This window comes from Seriola dumerili, unplaced genomic scaffold, assembly GCF_002260705.1.
Source record: "Seriola dumerili isolate Sdu_G_001 unplaced genomic scaffold, Sdu_1.0 BDQW01000393.1, whole genome shotgun sequence".
Lineage (NCBI taxonomy): Eukaryota > Metazoa > Chordata > Actinopteri > Carangiformes > Carangidae > Seriola > Seriola dumerili.
Window position 1 is genome coordinate 182,757 of NW_019174648.1, and position 20,384 is coordinate 203,140.

Here is a 20,384-nt window from a genome sequence, read left to right on the forward strand (position 1 = left end):
TCAAATTGGACCTTCATGTAAAAAGCATTGTCCAATCATGTTTTTATCAGTTACGGAATATTGCCAAAATCGAATCATTTCTGTCATTCACTGATCTGGAGAAGGTTATTCATGCATTCATCTCATCACGTCTTGACTATTGCAACTCCCTATATACACACATCTCTCCTAAAAATCTCTTTATTCCCTTCAACTCATACAAAATGCTTCAGCTCGACTCTGAACTGGTTCCCAAAAATTTGATCGTATTACACCAATTTTATCCTCCTTACATTGGCTACCTGGGTCTTTTAGGATCGATTTTAAAAAACTTCTGATCACTTTTAAGGCTCTGTCCAGTTTGGCACCTTCCTACATCTCAGAACTCTTCTCCCCTTATGAACACACGCGCTGCCTGAGATCCTCAGGCAAAACTCTGCTATCTGTCCCTAAGTCTCTGTTAAAAACCAAAGGTGACTGCACATTCGCCGTTAGAGCCCCCAGACTCTGGAATGCCCTGCCCGAGGATCTCAGGTGTGCCGAGTCGTTGCACCTGTTTAAATCTCAAAACACAGTTGTATAAAGCAGCTTTTAATTCTCGATTTAAATTTGAACTTTGGTCCTCACTTTTGGTTTTATTTTCTTTTGTTTCTCTATTGATCTCATTGTTTTAACACATGTACTTATGCACTACACATTGCCTCTCTTCTCTGTCTTTTATTGCTTTGTTTTGTTTTTATGTTTGAACAGGACTTTGTAACTTTGTTTTGAAAAGTGCTATATAAATAAAGTTATTATTATTATTATATGTCAAAACAGGTGGCTATACTGTATATACATATATGATTTTACTTCATATGTAGATTTAACACATTTACATTTGAGTATGGGCATTTCTCAGTGTAAATTCATATCTTATATATTAATAAACCATTTGGCTGACAGCATTAAAAAGTCAATCTCTTTGTGGGGTGGCAGGGTTGTTGCATCCCTACAAATGTTGAGACCAAACCTATGCCCTTGGCCTAATCAAATTCTGCGTAGGGCCCCATAAAGGCTTGGGCTGGCTCTGCCAGAATACATCTCACACCAACCGGCAGCAACAGCGAAGACTGGCCAGGATTTTAAAACAGGCTAAAAGCGGTTGTACATTTCATTCATGGGACTGTTAATACGTCACTTTATTTAAAGTTTGAATATGTTTTCAGGCAAGAACGTAATCATGTACATTTCTAGTGTGGGGTCAAGTTTATCATCGCCTATTTGTAAATCTGCTGCAGCGTTTTCTGAGATTTGGGGAGAGTCCTTTAGCAGGGGTTTACTGTACATGTAAGTCCTGGTGTTGAAAAAGGTTAAATTTTCAAAGCATTTCATACAGTAATACATTTGTATGTATGGATTAGATCAGAAATAATAAGTTTGTTGTAATTTTGTAAAATTGCTTATACCATTGTTAGTATTCCAAACCACTACAATGAAGCAAGGCATAAAAACATCTTGCTGCGATACTGCTGTTTTAAAAGGTCTATGTAGCATCGAGTAGTCTGCTTCAAGTATACTAATCTTACACACATAAGATAACCCCTTAAGACAAAATTAGAAATCAAGGTTCACAGTGTATGAAACCTATTTTCTGACAGTGTAAACTACGTCGAACAATCAAGAATGGTTTAGAGGAGAGACTATCTGGAAGTGTTTGAAAAGGTGGATGTGCAATTCATCACGCCAAGACTACAAAAATCTGCAGAAAAAAAAACACTGAGTGAAATTGAAGAGGCAACCTTCGAATGTGGCTATTCAAAAACCACTTTAAACACTTCCACCATTAGATGCAGTCAGACGACACATGGTGCAACCAAGGTCATTTGAAGCATACTGAGGCCTTTACATATAGTATTCTCTCTATGCACAAGGTAAACAAAAAGTGACAAGCAACAAAAAGCAAAATATCAGCACTTGAAATTGACTTAACATCACAGACAGAGTTAAATGTATCCTGAGGTTTTTAAGTATGAACACATGACACCAGCTTCACACTTCAATAATTCATTTAATCTCCAAAGGGTTGCGCTGACTTTGTCTTTGTTACACACTGCACACGATAACACAATAAAACACCTCGCAACGTACAAGGTCGTGCAACATCTAGTCTGGCTTCCAGCATTGCGCACACAGTCTCGATATATAGGCTGTTCAGATCGGGGGGGGGGGGGCATTCACTAATGTTGTCTTATGGAAAACTGTTGCACAAACATGGTAGAGTGTTTGGAATCATTTCTCAGCTGTCAATTTTCTTCTCAGCTTCTCAACTCAGCTGAAACTCCTTGGAAGAGTTTCAGTCCATTTTTGCTGCTTGAAAAAAAAAATAAATAAAAAAATTACACGAACAAAAAAAGTGGAATAAACCAAACCAAACAAACTATGAAATCATTGGTTAAAAGACCATTAAACATAGGCAACTAGTTTTTCATCCCAAAATGGCTTCCACAAAGGTGTGTTCCCCAAAACACCTTTGTGTTCATTTACAGCACAACGAACGCTAATCAGATCAAAAGTAATACACAAAAATTTCACCCAAATATTGAATAAACACAGGCTGTACATGACATCTTTTCTGTGTAAACGATTCGTTAATAGTCTGTAATAACACTGGAGAATTTCTAGAACTTTGGCTTAAGGTTAGAATATCTTTAACATTGGTAAATTTTTTTAAGAAAACTATTTCAATACCAATTGGTGTAACATTGGAAAGACATTTCAAAGACAGTGCTGTGGCAGTGGAATGACACATTAATCACATATAAGAACATTGGTGTTAAATGGGAGGTCTCAAGCTGCTGTGAGAGTAATTGTACAACCACTGATGTAATAAACATTTGTGTATACATCTCAATATATTTATCATTCTTTTATGTTTGGTTAGATATATTACATTTTATCAACACACTTTTGTCCGTATACATTTCTCATAAATAAAATATTGTGTCATTAAATCAATTTAAAAAAACAAATCACTCTTAACCACTCGAACTCTTAAACACACGCACACATACACAAAAATGTCTTTTTTCCCCCCATTAAGTTTGCTTCTTCGTAAAGTGCAAGGCAAGATACAGTAAACTTTGAAATGTACGACATACAACAACTTTCGCAACTGAAGCGCAAATTAGCTCACACATTCTCACACCCTTACACACACACACACACACACACACACACATTTCTCATAACCCACTGAACTCAGTACAAACTTGGCACGACACTACTAAAGCCTCTAAGGTGTAGAGCGTATAGCTGGCACACTATGGATACAGTAACACAATCCTACCAGATCTGAACATCTACAACGCCTCACAGTAACTCCGCCCTATCAAGACTTAGCTCGGGTTAGTTCGATAAACGTGTAAATAACTGAGAAAATTAAGAACCAACCCTTTCAGTGAATGGGAAGAAGCACAGAAATGATCCTTTACATGTTTACAGCCTCACTCTTGGTTGTAATGTTCAATTTAAAGCTCCAAATAACTTTGTCCATCTTGACCAGAACTAGGTCAAAGTGTATTTGTGATGATGTTGATATGTTAGTGTTGGAGTTGCTCATGACAAATCAACTTTAGGCAAGTTGTGTATAAAACAAAATACTTCTCTGTGGTTCTTCATAGTTCATACCGACCGTTAGATGATGGAACGAACTCCACCATTAGCACTCTGCACAGCTTACAAACATTTGTAGCTTCTATTTGACTCAAGTCTAGTCTTGACTGGTAAACAATACTTCATTACAGCTGAACAATTAAAACTTTTAAAATAATGCTGACAATAATCCACATTTTTGCTGTGTTAGCGCTAGATAGAAGTATCTATAATTCATCTCTGTCCGTTCAGTACACAGTTAGCTTCGACCTGTTTAGTCTAGCTTATGACAAAGCACTGAAAGCAAAGGAATCAGCTAGCCTAGCTTCATCAAAAGTACCTTCCAACAAAAAAGTTGTCTTTTTTACCGTATATATATATATATATATACATACACATTTTATGACCTGTAGTAAAAGAAAATCCAAAAACCAATTTGAAAACGTTTCCCAATTATTCCAGTTTTTTTCTGTTTGTTTGTTTGTTTGTTTGTTTTATTTTTTATTTGTTGCTAAGCTAATCACATCTCGGAGCTTCCTCTTTCTACCTCTTTACTGAGTGCACAAAGATGAAAAAGATATCTTCTTGTCCATCTTGACGTAATACAGCAAATAAGTGAATTTCCCCAAATACTGGTGTATTCCATAAAGGATCATTACTGTAAAACCTGGGTAGAAATTGTCTCTAGAACTCGTAAACGTCAGTATTTTAGCTGTGTCAAAACAGTGGCACATTCTCGTACTTGTCTTAGCTGTAGCTAGGGCAATTAAGATTCCGATATATGAAGTAGTTGAGTTTGTTGTAATCTGCTTGGAGAACTGTGTGGGAAGAAATGGTGTAAATCAAAACACTCTCGTGAAGTTTAAACATTTCAGTTACATGTGTCTCCAGTGGTCTGTTGCAGTTAAACCCCAACAACCTGGACCGAGAAGCAGGTTAAAACAAACTAAAAATAAATACTCATAAATACCACTGGCTGGAACAAACGAGCTAAAATTCACTGTTATGAGGCAACTTCAGTCCGCACTGTGAGGCGAAGGAAGGCTAAGTATGCATGCAGGGACACACAGAACAGCGTTAATTGGCTTCAATTATATGCACAGTGGCCGAGGAGTTTCTCAAAGGGGGAAGCAGCAAAGCTAGAACAGCTTCACAGATTACCATTGGGAAAATAAGATATACAAAAAAATAGATATATATATTTGTAATAACAGTAATGATAATAATAGCTTTTAACCACAGACAAGGCAAAAATCAAATGTCCACTGACTCTTATTCTTATATTACATATACAATCAAAAGTATGGCAAAGTAGGAGTAATATGCTGAGTAGCTGTAATGTTTTGTCAATGTGTCCTTGATGCTTCCTCCTTCTGTAAAACACCCTCACCACACACTGCCAAAAATACCTTAACTTATTGAGTCATTTCATCTAGTGCTGTACCTTGAAATGATCCTCAAAAAAAGAAGTGGAAAAAAAAAAAAAAAGCACAGTCGGATAAGATTTTTTGACTCCCACACAAGTAACATTTTGGACCTTGATAACAACTAAGTGATGTACCGTACTTTAAATCCCACAGACGGATCTTTTCATGAGGCTGAAATCTAGATGAAATGACTCATCATAAAGAACATTATTTTTTGCAGCATGGCTGCATAGCCTTGGACCACATTAGTCACACAACAGCCTATTAAGAACCACTTTAGAACCACAACAATAGAACCTTTGTGAAATCATACAGTATATGATTTATCGTTTAACATTATCATTATTCACAGGTTAATACAAGTCCACACAAGTACATTCCTCAGTATATTTTTTGCAACATTTAAGATATTCTCCAGTTCAGTAGACATAAGGTTGAGATGTTTCAGTTTGTTCATTTTGTTGATTTGTTGCCGTTGGAGTTCTCATGGCAGTAGCAACAACAAATAAATACTCTTAGATAGTCTCGAGAAAAATCAAAGTCTAAAGGATAAGTTCAGAAATAAAACAATTAAAGTTAGAGAGAAAAAAATTAAACAACCGTAACTTATAATAATAGATATAAAATAAGATGGCCGCACTCGACATGCAAGGAGAGCACCACGTAAACACATTTCTTTGTCAAAAAAAAAAAAAAAAAAAAGTTTGCGAGGAGAACGCCGACCTTCCACGTCTCCCTTGTCCACTGTTTGATTTGCTGCTAGCCACGCCCACTTCCTAGCTCAAGCAGGTTAACAGAACCAAAAGCACAACGCCGATGGTAAAGCGATGCGATGCAAAGCCAAGCCCCTTCAGAAAAAACTAGATAAAAACAAGAAAAAAAATTCCTCCCTGTTTGCGAAAAAAAGAGAACAAAGAAGTAAAACAGGGAGGAAATGGCATAAAAGTTGGGAAGATGGTTTTCCTTTTCTTCCTCACATCTCTGTCAAGCCACTGGGCATCATGGTTAGAGGGGAGGAGAACAGGTGGGGTGTTCCTCACCTCTGCTTTGCAGGGTAATTGGGGTGGTAATAAAGCACCTCATGCATGACTTCAATTGCCCGAGCAATCTGCATCACTGGCCCCACCTTTGATATCCCAAGTTCCTGCAGGACAGAGAGAAAAATGAAATAAAAATGTCAGCCTGTGTTCCTTTCTTAACAATGATAAATAGATAAATATTACCAATATACCAAAAAAAAGATGCCAAAGTCTCTCCAAAATGAATAGATGACAACAAGATGGCTGTCTACTTCCTTTTTTAGAGTAGGTGCACTTTCAGAGATCGTCGAGATTACTTCCTGTTTTAGATTATAGTGTCAAACTCAGTGAGTTTGTAACAACACAAATAATCAAAAATGGATTAGGCTCTATGTAGCTGTTAATAACTGCCTGGATCGGGCAAAATCCCGATCCTGCTGTAGTTACGGCTGAACTTGCATGGTTGCACAACACACTGAGTAGTTTCTGACAGCTGACATGATTACAACACATGATCACTAGGTCATGCTCTAAACAGCCAATATCAATCACTATGATCCCGATCCAGCAAATTGGATCAGTTCATTCCTACAATTGAAAAATAGTTTCCCTCTCTGGACAACGAGAACTAATATGGTTCTGTTTGTACCATTCCAACACTGACAAACATACTGTGGCTTTGAAGCATGATTGCATATCCAATGCTGTCCTGATCTTTTACCTGAGAGAGAGCTGTTGGACTTCTGCTTGTGGAGCTTCTCTCTTTCCTTCTTCACCTTGGGTATGATCTTCAGCTTCATACTGCTGCTGCTCTTACTGCTGCCTCTCACCGAGTCCTATGAAAGGTGCAGAGATTGTGGAAATTGAGTTCAAGTCAGGGCAGATGGGCTGTTATCAGTTAGGACATAGCAGCAGAGGTGACACTGGCAGTGTGTTGGTTGTTGGATAGACTGTGATAATACAGTGGATTCTCTCTCAAACACATACACAAACAGAGACATGCAGTTTGTCTCCCCACCTCCTCAGAGCACTGCATGAGCGGACAGATCCAGTGGATGTCGTCCAGCTTGTGGAGCTCGGCACTGAGGCTGTTCAGAGTCGACCGCAGCTCCTCTTCCTGTGGAGACTCCGACTGAGGAGGAGGAGGAGGAAAGGGTTTTGGTTTAATAATGTCCGAAGTTCTTGAAAGGTTTATAGGCATAAATAGATAAACAATTGAGAAATATTTTTGAAAAGATCTTCCAGCTGTAAATTTGAAAATGCAAAATGCTAACATCTGCTATGATTTTTTACCAAATCTGATGATGATGTACATTTTGACACCCTGCGTATAATATGCAAGTTGACAGATTTGTAAACAGTGAACATCTTTTTATTATCTGTCAACAGTCGTACTGCAAATTCTTTCAAACTAAAGGTAATTTGCATATTATGCTAATGCACCCTGTGTCTAATCATTTAATCTTGTCTCTCTCATGTCAAGTTTAGGGAAGCAAAATGACATCCAGTGTTGAAGAAGCACAGAAGATAAAAGCAGTAAACGTTTAGCCCAATTACTAAAGTCTGAAAAGAGTAAAAACACATAAACATTTAAAAACTGAGGAAGATGAAAAAGAAGAGCACATAACAGCAGCAGGAAAGTATGTCATGGTTTGCAGTAATGTTGCCATTATATTTGCTCTTCTGCACAAAGTGCCAATGGTAAAAAAATGTAAATTTCCCTACTGGGTAAACAAAGCTATAGCAAACAAAAACTAACCAAAGACAATAGACAACAGAAACTGAAATGTGAGACTTCAAGGCTTGAATGGCTTCAGCAAAGATGGAGAGAGAGAGAGAGAGAGAGAGAGAATAGACAATGGAAACAAAGGAAACAACAGAGAAGACGTGGATGAAATTGTAGAGCTGTACCAGTAGTTTTCCATCGAGCAGCATCTTGGTCTCAGCCTGGAGAACTTTGCTGCTGTTGACAATTTCCACCGCTGTGCTGCGACTCAGACACTGGAAATGAACAAAATGAGGATTTTTCATCATATAAGTGAAAGTGTCCAAAAACAAAATGTACAATAAATGGCCCAAAGCTAAGGACTCAGATGATGTACCACTGTCCACTGTACAAGTAAGCAAATCATTAAAACATCAGAACAATTACTTATGTATTTTTTCTATTGCTTCATTTATTGCAGTCAGTGTGCAACACATTGCAGCAATGATTTTACAACAACAACACAAACTTTTGGATGTGACAGTTTACAAAAAAAAAAATATCCAAAATTTAGAATATGTCAAAAACAACAAAAACAAAACAAAACAAAAAAACTTCATGAATATCCGGCCTTTCAATAGACTGGATTCTGCGGTTCAAAGAAAGATGACTAAATACTGCAACTCAGTGAATTTATTTTCAAACAAAGACAAAGATAACCAAGTCCTGAAATGAATAATCATATACAGACAAGATACATATAACCATGAAACTGTGAAACAATTAAATAAACTCTTTTTTTTTTAAATGTACGTCATTACTATAAAATGTTTTGTGTCTTTTTCTCTTTTTTCCAAAGTGTTTTTATTTCACATCATTTTTTCCTAACGACTGTTTTCGCTGCTTAAGCGACCCAAGTCCTTGTCAAACAAGACAAACAGGAGAGGCAGTTATGTGACTCTGCTTATTCAGCCCCAAAAACAGGCAGTCCCACAATTGTTTATTTAACACTGACACTTTTTGTAAAACTGGTGACTGGGAAAAACAACGTTGTGAAATTAAAGCAGACTGGGAAAATAAAAATCACCTTGGAAATAAAAAAAATTGCAAATAAAAATAACCTGCAGAAAAAAATGAGTTACATTGAAAAGCAGTAGGATGAAATAACAGTTAATAATAGTTAGAAATTTCATTGTTATATTATATATTTCTCCTTTACATTTAATTTTGAACACTTTGAGCCTCCACAGCGTCAGACAGGAGAGCCTGCTCTGTCCTTGAAGTGATGTCACCGATGCATTTCAGATTAACAGGCCACAAAATGAACTGCCTGTAAAAACTGACAAGCGTACTGCTGAAAATCTGCATTCTCCATTTCCTCAGTCAAATCAGCCCATTTGTCTGTCCCGTCTGTCCCCCTTTCCTCCTCAGTGTCTTACCTCAGGGCTGGACAGTTTGGCCTCAGTGAGCACCAGGGCGGTGGCGTTGACGGCGTGAGCCAACTCCTGCTCCACCAGCTTGTGGGTCTTGGCTGCCTCGCGAATCCTGGGGAGGATGAAGGAGGAAATCATAGACTTGAAAGCACTATAATTATTATTTCAACAAGCTGAAAGGGCATAATTATGGAGATTATTCCAACTAGTTATCTCTGCCTGTTGATGGGACAAAAGCCTGATTCCTTTCTCCGTCTACGGTACCTCCTGCTGGTTCAGTAGATGTAGATGCTCGGATTTCAACTCCAAAATTATTGAAAATTGTGACAAAACTTCACAACTGCAACAGCTTTATTATAAAAACAGGGATGTAATGTCAACTAATAAAGTCAATTTGAAGAAATTCTGATAAACCTAAACCACTTTAAGGTAAAAAAATATATCCATCTCATATCATTTATATAACATCTCCCAACATCTCCACATTGAGTCTTTTTTATGAAATATCAAAGGGTGGAAATTACACCACGCATACTTTTTATTGTGCTCTCAAATTCCCCATATCAAATCTCTTTCCATTTACTTTCCCCGACCACAAGAAAAACCCCTTTATGACTATTCTTCAACTTCTGAGATAAGTTTACACATGTAATTAAAATATTTATCATCCTGAAAGGGGAATTTAGTTTTGCAGACAAGATTGAAAAGATCATAATAAAAGCAGACAAGCTGCGACGAGCTGAGAAGACTTCAGAGGGACACAAACGGTTTGGAAGTGTTCAAAAAGAGAAATAAAATGACTCATCAGTGCAGCAGAGAAAAACTTTGCAAATAAGCGAGCTGATTGCAGTGGGATAAAATAATCCCAAAATGTGGAGCAAAATTCCCTTTTGACATCTTCAGATGCTGATCATCAAAGGGGAAGTTTGCTTTAATACACTGTGTGTGTACAACTGTAATAGTAGAAGTGAGTTACTGTAAATCCTCATACCAAGCATTTGAAATAGATTTTAATGAGAGAGAGGCCTTTATGCAAAATAACTTCCTGGGTGCTGGAACAAAACAACTAAATGATCCTTTGTCTAACTTTAGTCCCATTCTTTCTTTATTCCACTTGTAATGGATTTTATATACTGTATAATTTTACAATATTTCAGTAAAACATCTCACTTTTTTCTAATCTCCTCCTGTTTTAATGTGTTTGAAATATATTGACAGTAACAACAGAGTGATGTCATACCTAAACTCAGCTGCATTTAGGTTCTCTTTTTTAATAAAATACTATTCTCATTCAGTAATTACACTCCAACCACATCTACTCTGTCATTCCTTTCATTGTGTGTTAAGCTAACGTCAACAGAAGAGCATTCCAGCACATAATCCCTCCCTTTTCTGGTAGGCTTTTATTGTGAAATATGTAGAGGGAGTATCGAGTTTCACCGACAGCTTAACATCAAATGAAAGTATTTACGATATATTAAATATATGGTAGATAGACAGTTGCATGCAAAAGTTTTGGCACAGTTAGGATTGCCTCTTTGAACAAGACTTCAAACTTCACCGTGACGAGCTTCTTACTTGTTGATGAGGGAGTCGGCCACCATGCCCAGCTGCTGAACCTGAGCGCACTCCTCCTCAGTCAGGTACTCCATGGACTGCTGGGAGTTTAGGCGGGGCCTGGTGGCACGGTAGCTGTCGATCTTCCTCTTGTCCTCCCACGACTTCAGCGTGCTCTCAAAGGCCTGGACGCACAGAGACAGGGTCTTAGTTTTAGGTGTGAGTCACTTGCTAGAGAAACCAAATTCAAGGGCAACATGAAACAGGTTCAAGGTGGTTCTTCACATTTTGTGTATTTGTGTAGACATATAAACAAGGTAGAAAAGTTTCCAGTAAACAAATCTGGACTGAGATATAAGAGACAAAACTCTTTTTTAATCTGTAAATCTGATGGAATGAAGGAATGTACAAATTTTATTTAATAACTTGTCAATAATCTCAAGGCTGAAACTGTACTGTCACTATTTGAGTAAATAAAAGCCTCTTCTAAGGAGGATAAAACCAGTGAGCCTACATCTTGTCTCTCTGTGGTACTTAAGGAGGGAAACCATGGAAACAAACTGCCCAAATGTGCTCGGCTCAGGAGAGCTCTCAAAAGGTTTGAGCAGAGTGAAGAGAGAGAACAAACACAGCGGGTTCAAGTGTGATTCTAGAAATCCCCAAAATAGAAAGAGTCAACAACACGGGCAGAGAGCTGGAGCCTGGGAGTGGATTTTCAGCTGCAATATTTATGAAAGGAAGAGTGTTTTGAGCCAGGACTGTTGTTTTTCATATGCATATAACAGACTTATACATATGCACATGGAAATGTAGTGACACACAGTTCCCACACACACATTTCTATGCTGTAAAAATCAATTTTTATTGAATATATAGTGAAAATCATGTGTCAGTTTTTTTACCCTGTCTCTGGTGAGCATCTGTGCCCGGTTCTTGTGGATGATTTTGACGATGCCGGGCGGCTGGATCCAAGCCTCTCCGTCCACCTGCACGGGAACCCCCTCCTCCCCCAGGATGGTGATCTTCACCTGACGGCACTGAGACGCAGCAGAGTGGAAAACAGCACTTGTCAGATGAGACGCCTTGTTTTTTCTCATAGAGTCCTTTTTTTTTTTTTTTTTTTAAACAGCTATTCCCTGCTTGACCTCCCATGTCCTCTGCTGTTGGACATTTCAGAGTTGGTATATCTGAACCATGTGACTCCTCTGCAGGCTCAGAGTCAGCAAAGTGCACTGGAGCTTATTTCCAGTAAAGCAACAGAACTGATTATCTGAGGTTTGCAACACAGTCCGTCACAATCAATCAACATATATTTGTTCTATTCCTTCCCCCGAAACCTTTTTCTAAGTTGTCAAGTTCCCGTCTCCCCATTGTGACGTTCTGCTTTAACGCAATGTCTGTTAAACTGCAGTCCCCATACCGTGTCTTTGTGACTGAAAGGGAAACGATTGTTTGTCATTCACTTCAAGTTTAGAATAAATAAAAACTGGTGCATCCAAGTACCTTCTCCGGGTTCTGATTTTAATGCTTTTTAAGACGTCAATAAATGAAAAATAAGACCCAACAATGTTGAAATAATTTCTTTTACTCAGGCTTTTGTTGCAAAGAGACGTGAGTCTCAAAATGCAAATGTCTCTTTGCACGAGGAGGGGGAGGAACTTGTGAAATGTTTTAATAAAACCCGACTGTAGCTGTATGTATGCGAGGACGTGGGTGTTACCTGCGCAATGCGGTGGTGCTGCAGATTGATGACTCGGGACACGGCCATCTGCATGCTGCCGAACACAGCCACCACCTCCAACTTCTTATCGTCAAACGACGGAGCCCCGAAGTTCTGAACGTAACGTGAAAGATGAGAGCGAAGAACATCAGCCACATCACTTCCAATGTGCTCGATGGCAGGTTTTTTGTTTTTATTTTAAATGTGTGGATCAATCTCCTGTACACTTACATTGTCCTCCTTGGTCCCTCCCCAGAAGTTGATACCACCTGCATAACTGGGGATGTTGAGCACAGCCAAGCCCTGCAGACTCGGCAGAGACATGGGAACGCCGTCACACTGAAGACAGGAAGTTAGAAAAAAAATACGTTCAGGATGTGAGAGGAAAACAGCTGATAGCTATTTGTTTCCCACAACACAAGCAGCTACATTCTGTTCCTCATTTGTTCAGAGAAATCAGTGTGTGTGTGTGTGTGTGTGTGTGTGTCTCTCACCTCCAGCTGAACTCTCTGCTCCAGGTTCTTGTACGTCTTCTGGACCAGCTCTTTGGTTCCCAGAACCCCGTACCACATCATGTTTTTGGTGCGACTGCTGCAGGAGGAGACGGGAGGGAGGAACCAGTCAACGCTGTTTTTGTTTCATTAGATTAAAACTTTATGGATCAGAGAACAACATCAATAAATAAGGTGGAGCTGAGTCACTGCAGCTGGTGACAGTGTATGGACATGAAGTTGAATGAGTAGGAGGTGCTGCTGACTCTTTCAGTGTTTTCTTTATATGAAATAAACATCTTTAATTTTTACTTAACACAGAAACATAAGAGTCTCCCAGATAATGTACCAACTTGTAACGATACAGGTTTTTGCTACAATCATAATGGATAGATCTAAATATTACAATACCCATAAGCCTCAGGCACTGTTGCCATGGAGAAACAAAACACAATGCTATAATTGTCTCATTAATTCAGAAATTGTATGAACACAAAGCTCGTACCTTAGACTCTCTCTCTCTTTTCTTTTTTACATCAGAGAACCAGATTTATCGTAACACGGTTGTTAATCTTTTGTGCTGATGATTAAACTGTTGAGTGAGTCACGTAACACTGAGATGTCTGGGGTGATTTCTTCTGACTAAACAAGCTTCGTTTTCAGTCATCACTCTTTCTCCAATATCTGTCATTTTATTCAAATCTCACTTCCTTTATTCTCCTGTTAAATATGTCTTTTATATTATTTTTTATCTTCTATGTTCTGTCCTTTTTCATATCGTCTTGTGTCATTCTTATATGTCGTCTTAATGCCTTTTAGGGCTTGTTGTAAACTTGCTCTGCGTTGCCTTTAAATGTTATTTACTCTCTTCTATCCATTTATTACCAAAGCATCACTAGTTACCAGCAGTCTGCTCTCTTCATTTTACACACTCAACAAGCTTCAAACATCACCAGCATTATTGGGAATGTTATGGGCTGATTCGTTATATATATATTTAAACAGATTTAAGTCAAACAGAAACTGCCGTACTGAGATAAATATGAACAGAGGAGATAAATATGTGTTAAATGTGTTTTCTAACTATGCTGATCTTAGGTGAAGAAAACCAAACAGGCATTAATATTAGGTATTCCTTCTTACGAGAGTTGTTGAGTCACAAAATTAAACAACTTCTCAGTGTACAGATTGTAATTTTCTTCTGTGTGTGTGTGTGTGTGTGTGTGTGTCTTCGTACCTGCATTTCTTGGGGTGCTCATCTCTCTTGTTGTTGAACTCCAGGGAAATCTTGGCGTCCAGGCCGATGCCGAAGTAGTTGTTCATCACACACTTCTCTGAACATTGTCTGCAGATACGTACAATAAGGATTATTCATTCGAACATCATAGAGCGTTAATAGAGGAGCAGAAACACATAGGAAACAGATGAGTGTACACACAGACTTACACAGAGTCCTCGTTGAAGGTGACGGTGTTGAGGCTCTCTGGTTTCTCCAGGACGATGGGCGAGATGGGACTTAAACCTCCTGGACCTGGAATGAGGCATGATGGGTAAGTGAAATGTCTTCCAATTGAAAATTGTACTGATGTAACAAATGTCTTATAAAATGCCCAAAAACAAAAACAGTTTGTTGTTCTCTACGGGTTATTCTTCAATCTTCAAACCTTTTCTGACAAAATACAGAGGTTTGAGTTTTTAATATACCGACATCGTTTTTCCCAAAATGTACAAATAGCATTTTGGATTTTGTCCCTTCACTTCACATCCCTGCTGAGAGTGAATGAAAGCGACACTTACGTGGCTCAGCATCCTTCAGCTCCTCACTGTTTTCTCTTTTGATGGAGGACGAGGACGACATCCTCTGGACCTGTGTGTGTCGGTTCTGTTCGTCCACCACTGAAATGATGACGGCGAATGATCGGTGATCTTCCCACAGCACAATCATGTTAACGAAATAAGCCCGATTTGATGCTTTATATAAAATGACACCAAGGTCAAACAGCTTTCCTCTTACCTTTCTCAGCCTGTTCGATGATCTGCCTCAGGGCTTTCTTCAGGCTGTTGGCCCTGAGCATCAGCTGCTCCTTGGACCGGTATGTTTTGCCCTCTGAACCCGACTCACCGCCACTTTCACCGGGGCTGGAGCCTCCGCTCTCCTGGCTGGGCACTGAACCTGCTGGCACCACCTGAATGAAGGTAGATAAAGGGAAAATGTCTTCTTCTTCACTGCAGAACAATATCTGTAAAATATCCTCTGGTATAATCCTGTTAAGCGACCTTTTTGTCCCGTTAAGTGACTTCCTCGTAAGATTTCTTTCATTTATAAGAGCAGTGGGAACCCTGCAGCATCACCAAAGCAGCAATATTTAACCAGAAAATGTCTCCTCATTTATACATTTTTAATCTTCCTGCCCTGTGGAGCCCTTTTTACTGGTGTGAAATCTTGTCTTCCTCTTATTTCTGACAACGGAAAGCAGCATTTAATATCAATTTACCGGACGTTGGATAATGAAGTTATCCATATTTTATTTATCAAATATAAAATATACATAGATGTTTGATTCAAAGCTAAAGTTCACCTCTTTTCTTTTATTGAGCAGGAGGTTGAAATCATGAGGATTTAAAAACCGTCTTATGTTTAAACTGAAGAGGAAAACTTTATTTCCTCTCTGAGCTAAAAGCATCATTGAGTTACATACATTAGTTTACAGCTTCGACATCATCAAACAGGGACAGAGGCCAAAACTCTACGTTAAAAGGTTAATAATCATAAATCAGAATGAATAAAGAGCAAAAAAATATATTCATGCATACACATAAACAAATGTGATATATACATACAGTGTTCTATCAGTTTAACTTGCTTTGTCATTATATTGACTGCTATCCTTTGTAAGTTTTGCTATTGCTACATAGCTAACGTTAGCTTTAACAGCCGTTTACCTACCAGTTTTTCCAAGAGCTTCATTTTGGCATTTATGCTACGTATCAATAGCAAAACTTCCAAACAGCTCCTTTAAAAAATGTTTTTGTGTTCTTAGTCATGATTTATCACCTTTTCCAAGCGCCTGAAGTAACATTTTGTTTCTCGATGTCAATTGTTCCGGTTGTATTGTGATTTTAATCAGCATGTAAGACCGCACTGATTGCTTTGACTATTACATATTGATTATAATTGGCATTATTACCTGGGCTTCCGCTTCCTCGCTTAAGGCCTTGACGAGGGAATCAAGCTTCTCATTCAGCAACGCACACTGGGAAAGGCACAGAGAGAGATTATTATTGTCTGTGCTGCTCAGCTCAGAGTCAAATGAGAGGCGTGTAAATACAGCACACATCATCGCTAGGCAGAACTTAACTTAAATTCTAAAATCTGTGCGATGACACCCGAAACCAGCGTTAAATCAATACCCGCTGTTATTCAGCATGCAGAGGTCTTATATTTGCAGAATCAATAGGAAAATTTCCCTCTGGGAATCAATAAAGCATTGCATTATCTGGAGAAAGACGGATAAACAGGATGGAACTTGGAAGCACTCTGACAGGGGAGTTTGGTGGAGGCTCGAGCCGCCTCAGCCAGGCGAGAACATTTTCTCTTTCTTGGAAACGTCTCACAAAAGCCTTTACAAAAGAAAAGACCTTGGTAAAGCACTCACTCTCTCAGCATGGTTTTCTTTGCAGTTTCAAACATGTAGGTCTTTTTCCTGCTCGTGACAGACAGCTGCTCTAACAATAAAGTTTAAAACCTCTTGAAATCCAGTTTTCCCCTTTTTTAAAAGTAGCTTTTAATGTCAGACATTATTTTGCAATCTGGTAAGGAACTTTTTCTGCAAATAACAATACTAACCCTAGCATTAAGATGTGATCTCTGTCTGGATAAAAGCACATGTTAATGCAGGTGTAAATGCATGCAATCAGCTCATAGACCAGCAAGTTAAAGGTCACCTAACTCCACCTCTTCCTGCTAGCTTAAAGCTACTAGCAGTAACAGTAGCTTGCAAGTCTTAGCATTTCTTTCTTCGATCTGAGATGCACCGTGTTTGCTGACAAGTCCGTGAGACCTACCTCACTTATTTGTATATTGAGATGACGATGTAGGGGGAATCAAGATAATGTTAACACGATTTAATACCAGGTGAACTAGAAATGCAAAGGCCTGTGGATCCAGATACAGATCACATATTAACGGTATGACATATGCCTGTATATAAATGAACTGAACCAAAATGAGCAAGGAATCAAAGGGTTAAGAGTTTTCTTAAATGGAAAGGCAGAATTTTAGCCAGAGGAGTGACTTTAACCCAATTTTTCCACTCTATCCTCTTTGACACTCATGTTCAGCCTTCGAGCTTCAATGTCTCTTTCACATTCTTATGAAGAGTCGCATTATTGAACAGACACAAAACACAGACTGCCGAAGGCACAAAGGAGTGAGAGAGGGAATGGTGACACTGAACCTTCAACACAACTATTTCTGTCTCATTCTCTCTATCATGTACACACACACAAACACACACACACACACACACACCTACACTTACCCACTAGTTACTGTTATACAAGCGCTTATATAATACACACAATTACACACAGAACCATTTACCTTCTTTGCCATCGCATCTGCCTCCTCCTTGTTCTCCGTGGCTCTCTCGTACGCCTTCCCCACCTCCGCCACAAAATCGTTCACCGTCCCACACAGGAACCTGACGGAGCGGTGGAGAGTGCACACAGAGGGACAAAAGGAGAGGAGGGAATGAGAGGAGGTGAGGGCGAATGTTAACGTGATTAACGCTGAAAATGAAACAACATTATCAAGTTAAAGCGTTTCAGATTTGGTGATTCACTGCGCAGCCGCTGTGTTTGGAGATTAAACACACACAAACACACACACTCCTGTTTCATTGCCGCCTACCTGCCTGTCAGCTACGTCGCCTCCACACAGTCACTATTTACTCACAGCTGTTACATTGCTGCTGTATGACTCAGCAGGGCGGCTTCTCTAAACTCACACAGTCCTTGAGCATTTAGCAAATATTGGATCCTGTAAAATGAATACTACTTTAAAAAAACACGTCTTATTTATTAAAGTCTTATTAAAGCGGCTCAGCAGGCGCACTCAGGCAGATTTCATTTCTAAATTAGATAACTGGTGGCTTCTGGGAAGAGTAGATAAGTCTTCCCAGAAGCCTCCTTACATGTGTTTACACTGTCTGCCACCTTTCTGTGTGTTATGCTATATGTTTTCTTATTATTTGATAAAAAAACTAACATAAAGCAGCACAAAGTGTTCATTTCTAGCCTCCAGTTTATCCATCCTTTATTGACTTAACTTAGCGTGACCCTATTATATCAGTAACAGGTAACTGTTAATGGTTAAAAGGAACCATTAGAGCCTGACAGCAATCTTACATTACTTAATGTACGTTCAGTGTCTATGCTGGAAAAGTGACAACACATTCATTACAGTAAATGACATTATCAGTTATGGCCCTATACATGACATAAGCTCCCTAAATGGCCTGAGTCTTGATGCTACTTTTCCATAAAAGTATAAATCATAATAATTATCTGCACCTGACACCTCTTTATATCTTGAAGAGGCAGCATATTAGGAATAAATTCAAATCACTTAATGGAAAAATATATAGAGACTAGTATTACCGGCTCAGTTTTATGCCTCCACATGCAAGTCTGTTCAGACTTTGAAGGAATTTAATAAAAAGTATCAAGTGCATTGATTTGCTGAATTAAATTGAGCTGATTTAATTTCATTTACTATAAACTATTTTTAGGTTAAGATAAATTAAATGAATTAAATTAAGTTAAATTATTTTAATGAAATAAATAACATTTAGGTAAATGATTACATTTGACTATATTAAATTTAATCTATTGAAGGTTAATTAAATTGCTTGCTAATTTTAAATTACATTGCTTGAAATTATTCAAATTGAATTTAATTTGCTAAATTAAAGTACACTGAATGAAACCGAGCTCAATTAATTAACGAAAGAAAATTGAGATAAAATAATTACATTAATTAGATTTAATTATGTAATTTATAGTGTATATAACATTTAATCAATTCAATTTACCTGAGCTAAATTAATAGAATTTTACTATTTTAAGAGAAATTTACATCCATGTCTTTCCAGAATCATTTAATATATGTAGCAAAGGAATTTAATAAAATGTATTAAGTGTATTTCATCATAATGAGCCTATGAATTCTTGAGTTATGGCCAAGTAACCTTGACCTTTGAACACCAAATATAATCAGTTCATCCCCGAGTCCAAGTGAACATTTATGCTAAATGTAATGAAAGGGCTTCCATGCATTCCTAATTGCATCTCTCAAGAAAGGTAAGGACATGACCTTGACCTTTGAACACCAAAATCTAATCGGTTCATCTTTGAGTCCAAATGAACATTTGTTCCAAATTTGAAGAAATCCCCTGAAGTGACCGAGATATCGTTTTGACGAGCGAATATTCTGATGCTTGTAAAATCCCACAAATGAAATTTTAATCTTGTTTCTTTTTGAAATGATTTCTCTTCTATCTGTTTCTCCTGACCCTCGGCTGGTGGAAACCTGTTCAAATTAAACTGTTGTGGCTGCAAAAAATACTCTGACAAAACTGGTGTTGACGTGCTTTGAAGTGTGTCCTTAAGTCCCCGAGGTGTTTTAAATGTGCCGCAGGTCTCCACTTACAATCAGCAGCAGTTTAAAACACACAGCATCAGTGGAGGAAAGTGCTCTGTAATGGCCCTTAGACTTTTCCCAAAGGAAGACTCCCACAGCACTAATGCACTGAGGACGACCCCTAAACACCGATTCATCCGTCTCTTTCATTTAAAGCCGGGCGGCACCTACTGTCCCATCTGTACGTGTGTGTGTGTGTGTGTGTGTGTGTGTGTGTGTGTGTGTGTGTGTGTGTGTGTGTGTGTGTGTGTGTGTGTGTGTGTGTGTGTGTGTGTGTCCTTTGAGATGAGAAAAAAAAATCAATAGCCATTGACTCGCCCCTCTTTGTCTGCCTCTTTCTCTAATCATCTTTCTTCTCCTCTCTTTTTCCTTCCCAACCTTCATCCTCCTCTCTTTATTTTCATCTGCTTCTCCTTCTCTCCATCCTCCACCTGCTTCCTCCTGTCTCAGTTTTTTTTTTTTTTTTTTTTTTTTTAAGTCATTCATGGCACGTACTTGGCAGAGGAAATGACATCACTGTGTTTGTCCGAGTCCAGGATCTTGGCGAGGTGGGAGGCCACGGAGTCTGCATACTGAGTGATGTGGACCTGAGGGAGAGGAAGAGAAACACTTCACAATTATAAAAGAAACAGGTGGTATAATTTCTCCTTTGCTGAAGTAGTTGCTTAAGGGTGTTGCACAGAATATCTTCAAAGGTTTCCATAGTTAAGGAAAAAA

The 20,384-nt window shown here is 38.5% G+C and overlaps 1 protein-coding gene across 2 annotated transcripts in view; it reads right to left on the reverse strand.

The window, feature by feature from the left end:
* Positions 1-1,188: 1,188 nt before the first annotated feature.
* Positions 1,189-20,384, reverse strand: part of LOC111233446 (diacylglycerol kinase delta-like) — a 70,460-nt gene continuing 51,264 nt past the window's right edge. The window contains exons 14-30 of one of the 2 annotated variants that reach the window (XM_022761262.1): positions 20,163-20,254; positions 17,568-17,667; positions 16,153-16,218; positions 14,979-15,150; positions 14,762-14,860; positions 14,411-14,495; positions 14,202-14,309; positions 12,968-13,064; positions 12,705-12,812; positions 12,474-12,587; positions 11,656-11,790; positions 10,775-10,938; positions 9,203-9,308; positions 7,970-8,059; positions 7,077-7,190; positions 6,780-6,894; positions 1,189-6,183 (exon numbers count right to left, since the gene is read on the reverse strand). In XM_022761262.1, coding sequence (XP_022616983.1) covers positions 6,131-6,183; positions 6,780-6,894; positions 7,077-7,190; positions 7,970-8,059; positions 9,203-9,308; positions 10,775-10,938; positions 11,656-11,790; positions 12,474-12,587; positions 12,705-12,812; positions 12,968-13,064; positions 14,202-14,309; positions 14,411-14,495; positions 14,762-14,860; positions 14,979-15,150; positions 16,153-16,218; positions 17,568-17,667; positions 20,163-20,254 — 1,818 coding nt within the window. In that variant the 3' untranslated portion in view covers positions 1,189-6,130. Of the gene's footprint in view, positions 6,184-6,779; positions 6,895-7,076; positions 7,191-7,969; positions 8,060-9,202; positions 9,309-10,774; positions 10,939-11,655; positions 11,791-12,473; positions 12,588-12,704; positions 12,813-12,967; positions 13,065-14,201; positions 14,310-14,410; positions 14,496-14,761; positions 14,891-14,978; positions 15,151-16,152; positions 16,219-17,567; positions 17,668-20,162; positions 20,255-20,384 lie in introns of both variants that reach the window. The other variant, XM_022761261.1, reaches the window with a different exon arrangement.